The 19,099-nt window shown below is 41.8% G+C and overlaps 1 protein-coding gene across 6 annotated transcripts in view; it reads left to right on the forward strand.

Moving 5' to 3' along the window:
* Positions 1 to 19,099, forward strand: part of cita (citron rho-interacting serine/threonine kinase a) — a 172,567-nt gene that overhangs the window by 70,407 nt on the left and 83,061 nt on the right. For all 6 annotated transcript variants that reach the window (XM_061932779.2, XM_061932781.2, XM_061932782.2 and 3 more), the window contains exons 18-21: positions 295 to 390; positions 3,834 to 3,950; positions 10,696 to 10,805; positions 15,243 to 15,417. In XM_061932779.2, the coding sequence (XP_061788763.1) occupies positions 295 to 390; positions 3,834 to 3,950; positions 10,696 to 10,805; positions 15,243 to 15,417 (498 nt within the window). The remainder of the gene's footprint in view (positions 1 to 294; positions 391 to 3,833; positions 3,951 to 10,695; positions 10,806 to 15,242; positions 15,418 to 19,099) is intronic.

Genomic DNA, 19,099 nt, shown 5'->3' on the forward strand with positions numbered 1-19,099 from the left:
CTTCATTGCTCTTTACTCAGCGCTCCTATTCGTGCAGTACATGCTAGCTCGGGCCTCACAAATGGAAATTTATCAACTAAGTACATAGATCGCAACTTTGAACCCGTGTCACCATGAACAGGCGCTGCCGTCTTGTGGATTTACATCTTTTCTATGTATGTACTTTGTTATTATTGTGACTTTTTGGTGTAGGTGGTACATCACTGACGTCTGCTGTACATGTACCTATGGTTGATTCATCAAGTTTGCATATTGGATAGTAATTGATGTGGTTTGTGGGTTTTTTTTTTTTAGGAACTTGAGGACCACCTTAGGGATGCTCAGTCTACAGCACAGAGGATGGAAACCCAGCTTGTCCAAAAGGAGAGGCTTTTTGAAGACAAAATTAAGGTACAAGAGTCTTATGATTAACTCAGATCAAACTTGAACAAAAACCTACTAGGGTAAAACATTAATAGGCCATTGCTGAATTTATATTTGCTGTACGCGTATATTCACCTACTTCGGTGTTTTTCAACCTTTTTTGAGCCAAGGCACATTTTTTGCGTTGAAAAAATGCGGAGGCACACCACCAGCAGAAATCATTAAAAAATGAAACTCTGTTGACAGTAAAAAGTCGTTGTCGCAATTGTTGGATATGAGAGGTGGCGACTTGTCCAGGGTGTACCCCGCCTTCCGCCCGATTGTAGCTGAGATAGGCTCCAGCGCCCCCGCGACCCCAAAGGGAATAAGCGGTAGAAAATGGATGGATGGATGGATGGACTTTAAACTAGAGATGCGCGGATAGGCAATTATTTCATCCGCAACCGCATCAGAAAGTCATCAACCATCCGCCATCCACCCGATGTAACATTTGATCAGAACCGCACCGCCCGCCATCCGCCCGCACCCGCCCGTTGTTATATATCTAATATAGACGATGCAAGGTATTAGTGAGGTTATAAAGCTTTTGCCTGTTAAAGAAAGGAGACTGATCCAATGCAGTACAGACATTCGCGTGCCACGCTGTCACGACCCAGACGCACACCAGTGCGCAATCATATGGGAGCCGCGCTGAGCGCACCTCCAAGCGCGTCTCGCTGCCGGCGACGGCCGGGTATGGGCCCAACGCTCCAGCGCCATCCATTTTTAGGGCTAGTTGATTCGGCAGGTGGGTTGTTACACACTCCTTAGCGGGTTCCGACGTCCATGGCCACCGTCCTGCTGTCTATATCAACCAGGGTGAGCCCCACCCCTTTCGTGAGCGCACTGCGCGCGGAGTGACCCCTGTTACGCGCCCCCAACAACAGGGGTGGCGGGCAGGTAAGCTGCGCGGGCGGAGTGACCCCTGTTACGAGCCCCCGGCCACGGGGGTGGCGGGCAGGTAAGCTGCTTACCTACTGCGCGTGACGCCGGCCGCGGCGAAGGCGGACGAGGTGGGATGTCGGTGCGGTGGTGACCCTGGACGTGCGTCGGGCCCTTCTCGCGGATCGCCTCAGCTACGGCTCCCGGTGGGGCCCTCTCGGGGGAAGGGGCCTCGGTCCCGGACCCCGGCGAGGCGTCGGGGGCCTTCTCCGCTCCGTAAAAGTGTCCATCTCTTTTTCTTTTTTTTTCTTCTGTTGTGGCATATGCAGCAGGTGCCTGCTCGTTTTTCGTATGTGGGTAACAACATTTAACTATGTATATATATTTCCGAATTGGTTTAACTGCCACCCGCCTGAATCTATTTAAAATCTAATTTTTTTAAATTTCATCCGCCCGATCCGCGGATAATCCGCGGATAATCCGCGGACTCCGCGGTTGTGCCCGCAAACCGCGCATCTCTACTTTAAACCATAACCAAGCATGCATCACTATACAGTAGCTCTTGTCTCAAAGTGGGTGTACTGTCACCACCTGTCACATCACACCCTGACTTATTTTGACTTTTTTGCTGTTTTCCTGTGTGTAGTGTTTTACTTCTTGTCTTGCGCTCCTATTTTGGTGGCTTTTTCTCTTTTTTTTGGTATTTTCCTGTAGCAGTTTCATGTCTTCCTTTTGAGCGATATTTCCCGCATCTACTTTGTTTTAGCAATCAGGAATATTTCCGTTGTTTTTATCCTTCTTTGTGGGGACATTGTTGATTGTCATGTTCGGATGTACTTTGTGGACGCCATCTTTGCTCCACAGTAAGTCTTTGCTATCGTCCAGCATTCTGTTTTTCTTTACTATGTAGTAGGGATGTCCCGATCCGATATTTGGATCGGATCGGCTGCCGATATTTGCCAAAAATTGCGTATCGGCAAGGCATGGGAAAATGCCGATCCAGATCCAGTTTAAAAAAAAAACTCCGGTCCGTGTTTTCCAACGCACCGATTTAAATAATATATTCCACTTTTCTGCTGCTCCGTAATTTCTGTTCCGCATTTTCCAGCACACCTTCAACACATCCACAATTCTCACGCAGTTGCTTTTAGCTGCTGGCATTACACGACAGGCTCTTCTCACTCTTTCCTGTGTCTCCCTCTCACAGACAGCGAGCGCACCTTCTTACACACGTCACATACTGTCACATCATACGTCACATACTGTCACGTCATACGTCACATACGTATACGTCCTCTCCCAGCAGAGAGCGAGGTAGCGGCATGGCTAACGTTAGCTGTGATGCTAGCGCAGCCGCTAAGGTGCGCGCCTGCTCAAGCGTCCTCTGCGCACGGCAAATCTATGCCACGCACAAAATCAAATAAAAAAACATCCGGCGCCCCCCTCCACACCCTGGATTATAAATAATGTAAATAATTCAATGTGATTATCTTGTGTGATGACTGTATTATGATGATAGTATATATCTGATAGTATATATCTGTATCATGAATCAATTTAAGTGGACCCCGACTTAAACAAGTTGAAAAACTTATTGGGGTGTTACCATTTAGTGGTCAATTGTACGGAATATGTACTTCACTGTGCAACCTACTAATAAAAGTCTCAATCAATCAATCAAAACACATAGAATCATCATACTGCTGTGATTATATGCATCAAGTGTTCATTCAAGGCTAAGGCAAAATATCGAGATATATATCGTGTATCGCAATATGGCCTTAAAATATCGCAATATTAAAAAAAGGCCATATCGCTCAGCCCTAGTTTCAATGATGCCATTTCTGTTTGTCATGTATAATTGTGTCTATTTTGTGTTTATCCTTGAATAAACAGGTCAGTTTCTTGTTACCAACCATTGTGTATTATTCAAACTCCCCTAATTCAGCTGGCTAGTTGTTATCAAGAGTACTAAAACCCTTTTCAACATGATTCTGACAACTAAGTAGGCTAAATAACTTTCAACTTTAATACATGCTCGGATAGGCCAGTATCGGTCAGTATCGGTATCGGATCAGAAATGCAAAAACAATATCGGTATCGGATCGGAAGTGCAAAAACCTGGATCGGGACATCCCTACTATGTAGCCAGTTCAGTATTAGTTTAGTTCTGCATAGCCTTCCCTAAGCTTCAATGCCTTTTCTTAGGGGCACTCACCTTTTGTTTATTTTTGGTTTAAGCATTAGACACATTTTTACCTGCACCCTGCCTCCCGCTGTTTCCGACATCTACAAAGCAATTAGCTACCGGCTGACACCTACTGATATGGAAGAGTATTACACGGTTACTCTGCTGAGCTCTAGACAGCACCGACACTCAACAACAACACATTATTGGCAGACTATAACTACTGTTTTGCAAAAAATATTTTTAACCCAAATAGGTGAAATTAGATCATCTTCCACGGCACACCAGACTGTATCTCACGGTACACTAGTGTGCCGCGGCACAGTGGTTGAAAAACACTGACCTACTCTATCTGATCAAGGTTCTGGAAGCCCAAATGAAGGTGGACCTGGCGGACAAGGAGAGCCTGGAGGCTAAAAGAGCACAGCATGAGGAAGAGTCGAGAGAGAACTGCAAACTTATCAGCGAGCAGAAAGCGGTAAGAAATATTGTATGCTTTTTAACTGATGACTCTCTAGAATTGGCTTGTGTTACATGCAGACATACCAAATGTATGTATGTAATTCTGATATTACATCGCATTTGTACAGCGCATTTTGAGAGACTCAAAGATGTTGAACAATAAGTTAAAATACAAATATACATGCATGTTTAATGTATCAGAATATCATACTTTTAATGGCACCTGTGCTTCTTTGCATAGACAGGGAGACCATGTAAACCTAGAGCTTTTGGTCAAATCACTGATGATTGCTTGCTGCATGGTGTACAGTCATCTATTGTGACTTTTATACTATTATTTATTCATGAATTGTGAATTTCTATATACACAGGGATTTAAGCAACTGACAACAACTGAGTTTGCATACAATATTTTAGGGCTGGACAATTAATCGAATTTGAATTTTGATTTTAGCTTCTCACGATCCTAAAATATTGCTAATCAAAAAAAAGATTAATGGACAAACAGGACAGCAGTCGCAACTTGAGGGGGCTTTATCTTTCTATATTTTTTTTTAATTATTTTGTATTCAGCCTCAAGGCGTCTCAGACATCGTCAAGCTGAAAACAACAGCACACTTACACAATAACAGCACTGTGCACAACATCCAGTCTAACTGTGCTAGCTTATTCCATCCATCCATCCATCCATCTTCTTCCGCTTATCCGAGGTCGGGTCGCGGGGGCAGCAGCCTAAGCAGGGAAGCCCAGACTTCCCTCTCCCCAGCCACTTCGTCCAGCTCTTCCCGTGGGACACCGAGGCGTTCCCAGGCCAGCCGGGAGACATAGTCTTTCCAATGTGTCCTGGGTCTTCCTCGCGGCCTCCTACCGATCGGACGTGCCCTAAACACCTCCCTAGGGAGGCGTTCGGGTGGCATCCTGACCAGATGCCCGAACCACCTCACCTGGCTCCTCTCGATGTGGAGGAGCAGCGGCTTTACTTAGAGCTTCTCACCCTATCTCTAAGGGAGAGCCCCGCCACCCGGCGGAGGAAACTCGTTTCGGCCGCTTGTACCCGTGATCTTGTCCTTTCGGTCATAACCCAAAGCTCATGACCATAGGTGAGGATGGGAACGTAGATCGACCGGTAAATTGAGAGCTTTGCCTTCCGGCTCAGCTCCTTCTTCACCACAACGGACCGATACAGCGTCCGCATTACTGAAGACGCCGCACCGATCCGCCTGTCGATCTCACGATTCACTCTTCCCTCACTCGTGAACAAGACTCCGAGGTACTTGAACTCCTCCACTTGGGGCAAGATCTCCTCCCCAACCCGGAGATGGCACTCCACCCTTTTCCGGGCGAGAACCATGGACTCGGACTTGGAGGTGCTGATTCTCATCCCAGTCGCTTCACACTCGGCTGCGAACCGATCCAGTGAGAGCTGAAGATCCTGGCCAGATGAAGCCATCAGGACCACATCATCTGCAAAAAGCAGAGACCTAATCCTGCAGCCACCAAACCAGATCCCCTCAACGCCTTGACTGCGCCTAGAAATTCTGTCCATAAAGGTTATGAACAGAATCGGTGACAAAGGGCAGCCTTGGCGGAGTCCAACCCTCACTGGAAACGTGTCCGACTTACTACCGGCAATGCGGACCAAGCTCTGGCACTGATCATACAGGGAGCGGACTGCCACAATCAGACAGTCCGATACCCCATACTCTCTGAGCACTCCCCACAGGACTTCCCGAGGGACACGGTCGAATGCCTTCTCCAAGTCCACAAAACACATGTAGACTGGTTGGGCAAACTCCCATGCACCCTCAAGGACCCTGCCGAGAGTATAGAGCTGGTCCACAGTTCCACGACCAGGACGAAAACCACACTGTTCCTCCTGAATCCGAGGTTCGACTATCCGGCGTAGCCTCCTCTCCAGTACACCTGAATAGACCTTACCGGGAAGGCTGAGGAGTGTGATCCCACGATAGTTAGAACACACCCTCCGGTTCCCCTTCTTAAACAGAGGAACCACTACCCCGGTCTGCCAATCCAGTGGTACCGCCCCCGATGTCCATGCGATGCTGCAGAGTCTTGTCAACCAGGACAGCCCCACAGCATCCAGAGCCTTAAGGAACTCCGGGCGGATCTCATCCACCCCCGGGGCCTTGCCACCGAGGAGCTTTTTAACTACCTCAGCAACCTCAGCCCCAGAAATAGGAGAGCCCACCACAGACTCCCCAGGCACTGCTTCCTCATAGGAAGACGTGTTGGTGGGATTGAGGAGGTCTTCAATCCCACCAAGGTGGGATTGAAGGTGCTAGCTTATTGATACATTTACAAAATGACTATGCTTTGACTGAAAATATTGGTCAAAATTGTAGATAGAGGTATTGTGCTAATGAATTTGAGGATTTTTGCATATAATAAATGTACATGCTATTAAATTGTATTTATGACACACAAACGACACATTCTATGGTGGTAAAAGGGAAAAAAACGACATTTAAATGGGAAAACTGAATATTTTTTTTATACTGCTTTATTTTAATTTATTATTGTTACTATTATTACTATTATTTGACTTGTTGTTGTTCATTCATTACTAATTTGTTGTTCTCTTAAATTGCGCTTTATTAAACCAGATAAAAACCCCATTGAGAACAAAATCTCTTTCACAAGGGTGACCTGGCCAAGAGGTCAGCAGGCACATATCACGAAGCTGTTACAGAAAAGTAATGAGTTAAGACATAGATTTTAAGATGCATAAAAAAGGAACATATTAAAAAAAACATAATGATTGTGAGTAATAGGCAAAATTCCCCCCAAAAGTGCAGTCTACCTTTAAGGGAGAAGCATGTTGTCTTTCGACAATAAATACTCATGTTTTCAAATGAATGAATAATCGTGTTATTAATTGTGATTTCAATATCAATCAAAATAATTGTGACTATAGTTTTATTTTACCACCATAGAGTCTGTGCTTTTGTGTCAAATGAAGTGTAATAAAATGTTTGTTAATTAAATGCAAAAACCCTCACATTTATTAGTGCAATACATCTTTGGACAAATTAGACCAGTATTTTAGGTCAAAGCATAATTATTGTGTAAATTAATAAATAAGTGCCTTAGGTACTATATGCCTGTGTTAGGTACCTTTTTGAAACCTTCATTGGTAGTGCACCACGCTATTATTGTGAAGGGAGGAAGTTCTCAGCTTGACGAGTAAGGAGACAATTGGAGGCTGTAAAAAAAAAACCCTGCTGGTGACTTCTATCAAAATGAGGGTGGTCCCAAAAAGGAGGGATTTTTCAAATGGACTGTGTGTCGCTTTTAAAAGTGCTCCCCCTCTGGTCAACATATGAAATAACAAGTGTGTGTCAGAAATTGAAATGCTCCCCCTCAGGTCAACATATGAAATAACAAGTGGGTGTCAGAAATTGAAATGCGTCACCTTTCGACAAAGTTAATAAAGAAAATAAGATAAATATGTATGTAGAGACGTACTGTAATAATTTGAAGCAAATAAGGAAGATTAAAAAAACAATTACAAACAATAAATAAATAAAAAACTAAAACCAGTCTTTTTCTCACAATGCGCCGACTTTTTTCTTATAAAATTGGGGAAAATTTCTCATATTCTTTCTGTTTCTGTAATATTGCAATATTTTCTCGTAAAATTATTACTTTTTTATGTAAAATTATTACTTTTTAATGCAAAATGGTGACAACTGTCATATAAAATTCTGACGTATCACAATATTGCCGATTTTTTTGTTGTTCTTGTAAAATAGGGACATTTTTGGAGTAATACTACGACTTTTGTCATAATTTTGCCAAGTAAAATTCCGATTATTATTACAATATTGCCAAATTTTGGCAATATTGTAATAATAATCGGAACGTTAACATTTTGGCAAAATGTTAACGTTTTCTTATAAAATTGTGACTTTTGTCGAGTAAAATTACGACTTTCATCATAATATTGCACAAATCTTCAGTTTTTCTTGTAAAATGCTTACTTGCGTTGAGTAAAGTTACGACTTTTTATAAAAATGGCAACATTTCTAAGTTTTACTTGTGAAATTGTGACCTTTTTCTTGTGAAATTCCAACACATTTTTCACAGCAAGCTTTTTTATATTGGCATAGTATGTATATATTATTAATGTTGTAAACACAAATCTTTATATATCTAGAAAGGGTGGTCCTAAAGAGGTAGACATTTGTCGGAGGTCTCAAGACGGTAACAAATGCGTGTTTGTGTGTGTGCGTGTATATATGTACAGTATGCAATATCTGTTACAATGATAGTTTTACTACATATTTTAGCGTCTTTAAACAATACCCTCTAAGGGACTACAGCTGTTACCTTATTATTTAATATACTAAAGTTAATTAGCATCCACTGTCCAATTCAAATAAACAAATATTACAAAGTAGCTAAAAGTAGTATAATGTTTTTTAATTAAAACAGCAAAAATGCCACTAATGTGTATTTTGTGTAAGTGTTCATGTTGTCCTATGACAGTGGTTAAAAATCTCTTAGTGAAGACAAAAATGACCTTGCTTCCTTTAAAATGGAGCGCAGTATTGAAGCTATATTTTCATGCATTGGTGTACACCAGGGGTCCTCAAGTACAAATCTTGAAGGTCCACAAATGTTTTTTTGAAACAGGCTGGGTCCGTTTATTATCGGTCAAGCTTATATAATAGCAGGAGGTAGGTAGTTTAACATTTTCTTAAAATTAACAAAAATAAAATAAATATCCAATAAAATACATGAAATATTTTCTTTGTAACAAAAATAAATAAGGGAATCATTTTTGGTGATTTAACCCCCAATTCCAAGCCTTGATGCTGAGTGCCAAGCAGGGAAGAATGCTGGTATGAGCTTTTAAACATAACCCGTTAACTGCTGCCAATCAAATGGTGAATAAGATACTCTTTAGGGTTCATATGTTTGTAAATCTGACTGTGTTGAAGTCAGTGCCTCACCAGCCATCAACCTCACCGCACGTTACTGCTCTGTTGCTATTTGTTGTTGTGTCATAGATTTAACAAAAATCTTGCTTGATGTTTCATATGGCTTTTTCAGCCTCGTGATTTCTTTTTTTCTTAGCTCTGAATCATGAGGAAATGTCTCTTCAAATTTGCGGTGCTCTTTCAGATAGTGACGTTTCAGATTTTCACGTTTCACCAGAGCAACAGTAGTGTTGCATAGTAGACACATTGGTCTGGTACTTGCAGTAGGTAGGATGAAAACATATTGCTCTGTCCATTCTTCCTTGAAACGTCGGTTTTCCCTGTCCACCTTTCTTTTACCAGCCTGAGCCAACTTGGAGCATGCCATTGTGATTTGATTCACATTCAGTGACTGACAAGTGAACAGTTAGCGAAGTAGCGATACGAGACAACTGTGTGCCTGCAGCGAAAGGTTCCATGCACTGTGCACATGACCCAGGTGGTAACAGCCTATCAGCGCGTCGTTGTGAAAGAGATGACAACCCATACCCCGGAATTAGCCAATCAGAGTGGCGCTCTCTCGCTCTCACTCCGTCTCTCTCTCTTTCTCTCTCTGAGAGAGAGAGAGAGAGAGAGACGGAGTGAGTGAGACACGAGAAGTGTAAACGAAACGTGGAGATATTTGACTAAAAACAACAAAGAACGTTGACTTGCGCTAGCGATAACTCACAGATAAATACAATTATTATATTTTTTTATAATAATTATAATTATAATAATAAAAAATTTTTTTTTATTTTATTTTATTTTATTTTTTTACTATAATTCGTTGTTCACGAGTGAGGGAAGAGTGGATCGTGAGATCGACAGGCGGATCGGTGCGGCGTCTTCAGTAATGCGGACGCTGTATCGATCCGTTGTGGTGAAGAAGGAGCTGAGCCGGAAGGCAAAGCTCTCAATTTACCGGTCGATCTACGTTCCCATCCTCACCTATGGTCATGAGCTTTGGGTTATGACCGAAAGGACAAGATCACGGGTACAAGCGGCCGAAATGAGTTTCCTCCGCCGGGTGGCGGGGCTCTCCCTTAGAGATAGGGTGAGAAGCTCTGTCATCCGGGGGGAGCTCAAAGTAAAGCCGCTGCTCCTCCGCATCGAGAGGAGCCAGATGAGGTGGTTCGGGCATCTGGTCAGGATGCCACCCGAGCGCCTCCCTAAGGAGGTGTTTAGGGCATGTCCAACCGGTAGGAGGCCACGAGGAAGACCCAGGACACGTTGGGAAGACTATGTCTCCCGGCTGGCCTGGGAACGCCTCGGGATCCCCCGGGAGGAGCTGGACGAAGTGGCTGGGGAGAGGGAAGTCTGGGCTTCCCTGCTTAGGCTGCTGCCCCCGCGACCCGACCTCGGATAAGCGGAAGAAGATGGATGGATGGATGGACTATAATTCGTGCTGGGTCCGGACATGGACCGCGGTCCGCCTGTTGAGGATCACTGGTGTACACGATCCATCACAATGGTTTGGGTGCACTTGGAAGAATGATTAATCATGTTGCACTGTAAAGTCTGGGCTCAAGTCCTAATCTGGTTAATGTGGTAGAATTGAGGCAGCTAAGAAGCTTTTAGGGGTAGTCTCCTGACATTGACAGTAGAAGATTCCAGCAACACCTTTAAGGGAAGCTAAGAGGATTTTACGAGAGAAAAGCCTTCAATTTCCTCTTTAAAAAAAAATAAAATAAATAAATACATGTTTGCCTGCCAGAACTCTCAGGATTCTGTGTTTGAATGTCATTTCCGCCGTCACATTATGCTTCCCTCCTGCAGACCATTAACGCCATGGATTCTAAGATGAAGAACTTGGAGCAGCGCATTGGCGAGTTGTCAGAGGCTAACAAGTTGGCCGCTAACAGCAGCATCTACACCCAGAAGAATATGTGAGTTAACAAGGGCTTCTACCCACATTGTGCTTTCATGAAGATCCCCACCCACACCAGCCTCCAGTCGCTTTATTAGTCTATATTCCTGTGCTACCTCGTCTGCTCTCGCTTCCTACAAAAAAGACCACTTCAAATTGTTCCTGAATTGCTCATTATGTGGTTGTAGGGGTGTAACGGTATGTGTATTTGTATTGAACCGTTTCGGTACGGGGTTTTCGGTTCGGTTCGGAGGTGTACCGAACGAGTTTCCACACGAACATATTAAGTAGCCGCTTCCTTCTGCCTCTGTTTCTGTCAGTACTCTACACAGCACCCAGCATTGTCCCACCCACACAACCATCTGATTGGTTACAAACAGAACGGTAACACATACTTGCCAACCCTCCCGGATTTTCCGGGAGACTCCCGAAATTCAGCGCCTCTCCCAAAAACCTCCCGGGACAAATTTTCTCCCGAAATTCCGGCGGACTCAGGTCCATGTGCTAACCCACAAAATAAACAGCATACCTGCCCAATCACGTTATAACTGTAGAATGATGGAGGGCGAGTTCTTGGTTTCTTATGTGGGTTTATTGTTAGGCAGTTTCATTAACGTCCTCCCAGCGCGGCAACAACACACAACAACAGCAGTCACGTTTTTGTATACCGTAAAGAAGTTCGTCTGCCGTAAACAGCAATGTTGTGACACTCTTAAACAGGACAATACTGCCATCTAGTGCATTTGATGAAAGCACTTTTGTGCGTGCCACACATCAATGCATCATCAGAGAGGGTGTTCAGCATGGTTCGAAAAATAGTGACAGAGAATAGAACAAGGATGGACAATTCAACCCTTAACTCAACAATGAGTAGATGAGTGTTATGTGTGTGTATATGTGTAAATAAATGAACACTGAAATTCAAGTATTTCTCTTATTGTATATATATATATATATATATATATATATATATATATATATATATATATATATATATATATATATATATATATATATATATATATAGCTAGAATTCACTGAACGTCGAATATTTCTTATATATATAAATATATATATATTGTTGCGTTTTGGACCAGTTGTTCCTCCCAGGGAATTCAAGTCACAATTCGCTCCCAAGTTCTTTCCGACACTTAAAGCTGAGTTGAAAAACCACCAGAGACAGAATAGGTATTTTGTTGTATATTCTCAAAGCTTTGCCAATATACATTTTGATTGAGACCAGTCTAACCCTAGAACCTTCTATCGTGCACACCCAAAATGGTCTGTCTTCCCAACGCCAAAAACCTCTCTTTCCTTCCCCCTCCCTAGCCAAAACAAAATGCTAGTCAAAACACATTCCAAAGAACTCAAGGGCAACACACAGTATACTTGCTGACAGAGCATCAAGAGAAGAAATGGAAGAAGTACAACTTAAATTCGGATATATGTAAATATCTGCCTCCGACAATATATATATATGAAATACTTGACTTGGTGAATTCTAGCTGTAAATATACTCCTCCCCTTTTTAGCCACGCCCCCAACCAGACCCCGACCACGCCCACCCCCACCCCCCTCTCCCCACCTCCCGAAATCGGAGGTCTCAAGGTTGGCAAGTATGCGGTAACAGCCAATCAGCAGTGCGTATTCAGAGCGCATGTAGTCAGTGCTTAGCGTTTAGCAGGTAAGCATCAGGCAGCGGACTCTCCCCAAATGATAATAAACACCTCCCAGTCAACTACTAGTAACATCACTATGAGCCCGTTGACCTTCTAGAAATATAAAAGGCAGCTCAGCTCGCTCGCAGTCCTGGCTTGAGGTGAAGGCTAATTCGCTTTTAGCGTAACGTTAGCTCATTTTGCGGTGTGTGTGTTACGGACAGCAAAGCCCTGTCTGTCTGTTATTTCACTTTACCTTTTTCTGTGTTGATTGAGCTGTGTTGAAGCAGCAAAAAATGACATTATGTTTAATGAAGAGTTTCTGTCTCTGATATAATAATGTAACTGCATACCTGCCAACTACTCCGGTTTTCCCGTAATTATTACGGTTTTCATCAACCTATTCCGGGTTACGGTTGCAGTGATAAAAAATAAGTTTTTTCATTCATTAAAAATTTTTTATTTTTTTAAAAGTTTTATTCACGAAATCGCGTAACAACAATGACAATCGACACTGCTTCCCGTAACTTCTTATCGAGCCATTCCGAATGCCATGCGCGAGGCTATTTATAGCACCGCTGCCAAGCACGAGGCACCAGTTGCCATTGTTTCCAAGCGAGCGAACGATCATGGAATCAGCCGGAGAAAAATCGCAAACGAGTCTTAAACCGAAAAGAAAACTGCAGTCATTCCGTGAAGAATATTCAAAAGCCTATCCGGGAATAATTATCCGTTCCAAAAAGGGTGAAAACTACGCGAATTGCACCTTGTGCAGACAAGATTTTTCGATCGCACACGGAGGAATTAGCGATGTAAAAGACCACGTTGGGACAAAAAAACACAAGTCTAATGCCGTTGCTAGCGATACAAGTGGAAAACTTTCAACGTTTTTCGTCGCCCAAACAGATTCTTTGGATGTGATAAATGCCCAAGTTTTATTTACGGAGGCAATAATTGAGCATGGACTTCCAATCGCACTATCATTTTTGCAGTATGATCAATCTGATAGAATACATTTGGATTTTAGCCACAAAAAGGTAATGACACCAATGTTATCTATTGGAATTGTTTAGTACTGTTATACTGTTAAAAGTGTTTATACTATTTATGCTTTCAAGTCCAAGTTGAAGAAATCTTGTTGAATGTTGACAGCATAACTACCAAAATACAGAAGTATGTCCTTAATATTTTTGCAGTGCTATTTCTGTTGAAAAGTTCAAATGATTACATTAGAGATGTGATGTGCCACTTTTCAAGTGTCTGATGGCTTAAATTAATTTTCATTAATTTTTCATATTTTGAATTCTTTTGAAAGGCTTACAAAAAAACTACATTTGAATTGTAATTCCATGCTATTGACAGGACTATTAATTTTAATGAAGTTAGCTTACCATGTTTACAGTATGATAATTGTGATAGAAATGTGAATTTTAGGCACAGAATATTTTTTACAATTGAACAAGGCAGTAGATTATACAAGCTTGGACAGAAAGTTAATAATTACACCAATTTTTTTTTAATGGAATTGTTTAGTACTGTTTTACCATTTGTTTACTGTAAAAAGTGTTTATACTGTTTATACTTTCAATTAACAAATTGAAGTCTTGTGAAAGGTTGACAGGATAACTGGCATTAACTGTCAAAATAATTTCAAACTATTGAAGTTAGCTTACAGAATAAACATGTCAATCAACCCATATGATTTTTGCTGTAATATTTTTGTTTTGAAAAGTCACTGTGACTGATAGAAAAGTGATGGTTTTAGCAACATTTTAACCTGTCTGAATGCTAATAATCATTTTGCGTCAGGGGGCGAAGGAACCCCCCACCAGGACTTTGTCCTGGACCTACCGGGCCCTGGACCCTGGCTACTAGGTTTTTCTGATTTCAAAAGTTGGCAGGTATGGAAATGTAAAAGGCAGCTCAGCTCGCTCGCAGTCCTGGCTTGAGGTGAAGGCTAATTCGCTTTTAGTGTAACGCTAGCTCATTTTGCGGTGTGTGTGTGTGTGTGTGTTACAGACAGCAAAGCCCTGTCTGTCTGTTATTTCACTTTACCTTTTTCTGTGTTGATTGAGCTGTGTTGAAGCAGCAAAAAAGGACATTATGTTTAATGAAGAGTTTCTGTCTCTGATAGTTGATATAATAATGTAACTGCATCATTAAGCCTACATGAACTCCATGGTGTTCAGGGATGAATAGTCTCTCCTATTGCTATTGTACTATTTTTTCAGCTATAGTTACATTAATCATTAGTAATGCAGCAGCCTAGTTTTGAATGGCAGGGTCCCTGCTATCACATGTTGATAAAAATATAACATTTACATAATAAATCAACTACAGGCTTCCCAAATGCTGTAATAAATTAAGCATGATGAGTTGACTTGAAACTGTTTAATGTTGCACTTTTTATATGGAGAAGAAAAGTTTTGTCACTTTATTTAATCTGAGCAACAACTTGAGGCAGTTTAATGTGGATTAACGTGGGCAGAATTATTATAGTGTTCCCAATGTTAAAAGGATAAAGCCATTGTTTAGAAATTTGGTAAATAAATAACCCAAATTTTATATTTTGTTGTTTTCTTACTGTACCGAAAATGAACCGAACCGTGACCACTAAACCGAGGTACGTACCGAACCGAAATTGTTGTGTAAAGTTACACCTCTATGTGGTATTGGATGATTCATTGTCACACTATCTTTTGCCATTCCACTGTTAATTGCGATGTTTTGTTGAGCTCATTTGAATTCTAAAAAGATGCTTTTAGATAAGTGATCGACGTCAAATGTGTTGAATACAGGAAAGCCCAAGAGGAGATGATCTCAGAGCTGCGACAGCAAAAGTTCTATTTGGAGTCTCAGGCTGGCAAGCTTGAGGCTCAAAATGCCAAACTGGAGGAACACCTAGAGAAGATGAGTCAGCAGGAGCAGACCAAGAGGACACGTCTATTGGAGCTGGAGAGCAGGCTGCGCGAGGTGAGGCGACGGGAAGATGAAGATTAATTAAGTCACGCTCTTTAGCTGGCAATTAGTGTAGCTTTACAATATTACTGTCCACAAAGCAGATTGAGGCAGCTGATCGGCCACTCAGCTGATAGCCTCTTTAGATAAATCCAATGCAACAATTTTCCATCTGAGTGAGATCAAAGCACTATTTACACTACATTCAGTCTCTCTCTGGTAAAGTCAACCTACCATTCAAATGATAGACCGTTTACCTGGTATGTCCCCCACTTGTATAAAAGCCAAAAGCCCTCCTCAAGTGTTGGCTTTGGTTTGGACAAAACACAATACCGATTTTTCTTTAGAAATACTTTTTGCTGGATGGACTTTCTTCTGACGTAACCATCAGACATCCCCCTGGCTGAATGTTACTTCTCCTCCACCTTCTTTCCCTGCTGAGAAATGCTGCAAAGTTTGGCACTAATTGCTGACTTCTCAACACCCCCAAACAAACACACGCTGTTCTGATTTGCCTGCGCGCACACACACACACACACACACACACACACATACATACTGTACATATATACCGTATTTTCCGCACTATTAGCCGCACCTAAAAACCACAAATTTTCTCAAAAGCTGACAGTGCGGCTTATAACCCGGTGCGCTTTATATATGGATTAATATTAAGATTCATTTTCATAAAGTTTAGGTCTCGCAACTACGGTAAACAGCCGCCATCTTTTTTCCCCGTAGAAGAGGAAGCGCTTCTTCTTCTACGGTAAGCAACCGCCAAGGTAAGCACCCGCCCCCGTAGAAGAAGAAGCGCGCGGATATTACGTTTCATTTCATTTGTGTGTTTACATCTGTAAAGACCACAAAATGGCTCCTATTAAGAGACACGCGTACAACGCAGAATTCAAACTCAAGGCAATAAGTCACGCAGTAGAACACGGAAATAGAGCAGCAGCGAGAGAAGTGAACATAAATGAATCAATGGTGCGTAGGTAGAGGAAGCAACAAGATGACCTGCGCCACTAAGACAGGGAGACAGCGCCGGACGACATACGCCAACATCTTCCAGTGGATTGTAAATGCCTGAGCGGATATATCGGTCTCAACTGTGGTCCGAGCTTTCCGGAAGGCAGGATTCACGGAACTGCTGGACAAAACAGCGACACTGACTCTGATGACTTCCACCAGACGGAGCCGGCCATTTTGGATGCCGTATTCGCCCAACTTTTTAATTCAGACACTGAAGAAGAATTCGAGGGATTTATGGATGAGGAATAACTTCAGAAAGTGAGCTTTAAATGTTTATTTTGTGTGTTGTGTGACATTAACGTTCGAGCAACGTTGAGTTATTGATGTTGCTATTGCTCTGCACTAATTTGAGTGTTACTATTTTTGTGATTGCACATTTGCACATTACATTTTGGGGGTGAACAGAGTTGTTAGAACGCTGGTTTGTAATATATTATTAAAGTTTGACTGACCTATCTGACTGTTTTTTTGACATTCCCTTTAGCGCAGCGTAGGCGCGGCTTATAACCCGGGGCGGCTTATAGGTGGACAAAGTTCTGAAATATGCCGTTCATTGAAGGCGCGGCTTATAACCCAGGGCGCCTTATGGTGCGGAAAATACGGTACACACACACACACACACATGCATTTGTTACCGTCTTGAGACCTCCGACAAATGTCTACCTCTTTAGGACCACCCTTTCTAGATATATAAAGATTTGTGTTTACAACATTAATAATATATACATACTATGCCAATATAAAAAAGCTTGCTGTGAAAAATGAGTTGGAATTTCACAAGAAAAAGGTCACAATTTCACAAGTACCGTATTTTCCGCACCATAAACCGCCCTGGGTTATAAGCCGCGCCTTCAATGAACGGCATATTTCAAAACTTTGTCCACCTATAAGCCGCCCCGTGTTATAAGCCGCATCTAACTGCGCTAAAGGAATGTCAAAAAAACAGTCAGATAGGTCAGTCAAATTTTAATAATATATTAAAAACCAGCGTGATGTGGGCGCGCATGGAGTCGTATATCAACATGGACGGAGCTGCGTGAAAAAAGCCACCCGGCCTCTTCGCGTAAACTTACCTTAACCACTCGCTCATCTTTTCTTCATCCATCCATCCCTTCGAGTTAGCTTTTATGATGACGCCGGCTGGAAAGGTCTCTTTTGGCAAGGTCTTCCTTTTGAATATCACCATGGGTGGAAGTTTCTGGCCATTAGCATGGCAAGCTAGAACCACAGTGAAGGATGACTTCTCATTCCCTGTGGTGCGAATATTCACCGTACGTGCTCCCGTTGTATCCACAGTGCGGTTCACAGGAATATCAAAAGTCAGTGGAACCTCGTCCATGTTGATAATGTTCTCTGGCCGGATCTTTTTTTCAGCTATCTTGTTTTTACAATATGCACGGAAAGTAGCCAGCTTTTCTTGAAAGTCTTTAGGCAGTTGCTGTGAAATAGTAGTCCGTGTGCGGATGGAGAGATTGCGTCTTTTCATGAACCGGAAACCTGTCGCTTAGTAGGAGCCATTTTGTGGTCTTTACAAATGTAAACACACAAAGGAAATGAAACGTAATATCCGCGCGCTTCTTCTTCTTCTACGCAGGCGGGTGGTTGCTTACAGTAGAAGAAGAAGCGCTTCCTGTTCTATGGGGGCGGGTGCTTACTTTGGCGGTTGCTTGCGTAGAAGAAGAAGCACTTCCTCTTCTACGGGGAAAAAAGGTGGCGGCTGTTTACCGTAGTTGCGAGACCGAAACTTTATGAAAATGAATCTTAATATTAATCCATATATAAAGCGCACCGGGTTATAAGCCGCACTGTCAGCTTTTGAGTAAATTTGTGGTTTTTAGGTGCGGCTAATAGTGCGGAAAATACGGTAGCACTTAGAAATGTTGCCATTTTTATAAAAAGTCGTAATTTTACTCAACGCAAGTAAGCATTTTACAAGAAAAACCGAAGATTTGTGCAATATTATGATAAAAGTCGTAATTTTACTCGACAAAAGTCACAATTTTATAAGAAAACGTTAACATTTTGCCAAAATGTTAACGTTCCGATTATTATTACAATATTGCCAAAATTTGGCAATATTGTAATAATAATCGGAATTTTACTTGGCAAAATTATGACAAAAGTCGTAGTATTACTCCAAAAATGTCCCTATTTTACAAGAACAACAAAAAAATCGGCAATATTGTGATACGTCAGAATTTTATATGACAGTTGTCACCATTTTGCATTAAAAAGTAATAATTTTACATAAAAAAGTAATAATTTTACGAGAAAATATTGCAATATTACAGAAACAGAAAGAATATGAGAAATTTTTCCCAATTTTATAAGAAAATTGTGAGAAAAAGACTGGTTTTAGTTTTTTATTTATTGTTTGTAATTGTTTTTTTAATCTTCCTTATTTGCTTCAAATTATTACAGTATGTCTCTACATACATATTTATCTTATTTTCTTTATTAATTTTGTCGAAAGGAGACTCATTTCAATTTCTGACACACACTTGTTATTACATATGTTGGCCAGAGGGGGAGCATTTCAATTTCTGACACCCACTTGTTATTTCATATGTTGACCAGAGGGGGAGCATTTCGATTTCTGACACACACTTGTTATTTCATATGTTGACCAGAAGGGGAGCATTTCAATTTCTGACACACACTTGTTATT

This window comes from Nerophis lumbriciformis, linkage group LG38 (assembly GCF_033978685.3).
Source record: "Nerophis lumbriciformis linkage group LG38, RoL_Nlum_v2.1, whole genome shotgun sequence".
Classification (NCBI taxonomy): domain Eukaryota; kingdom Metazoa; phylum Chordata; class Actinopteri; order Syngnathiformes; family Syngnathidae; genus Nerophis; species Nerophis lumbriciformis.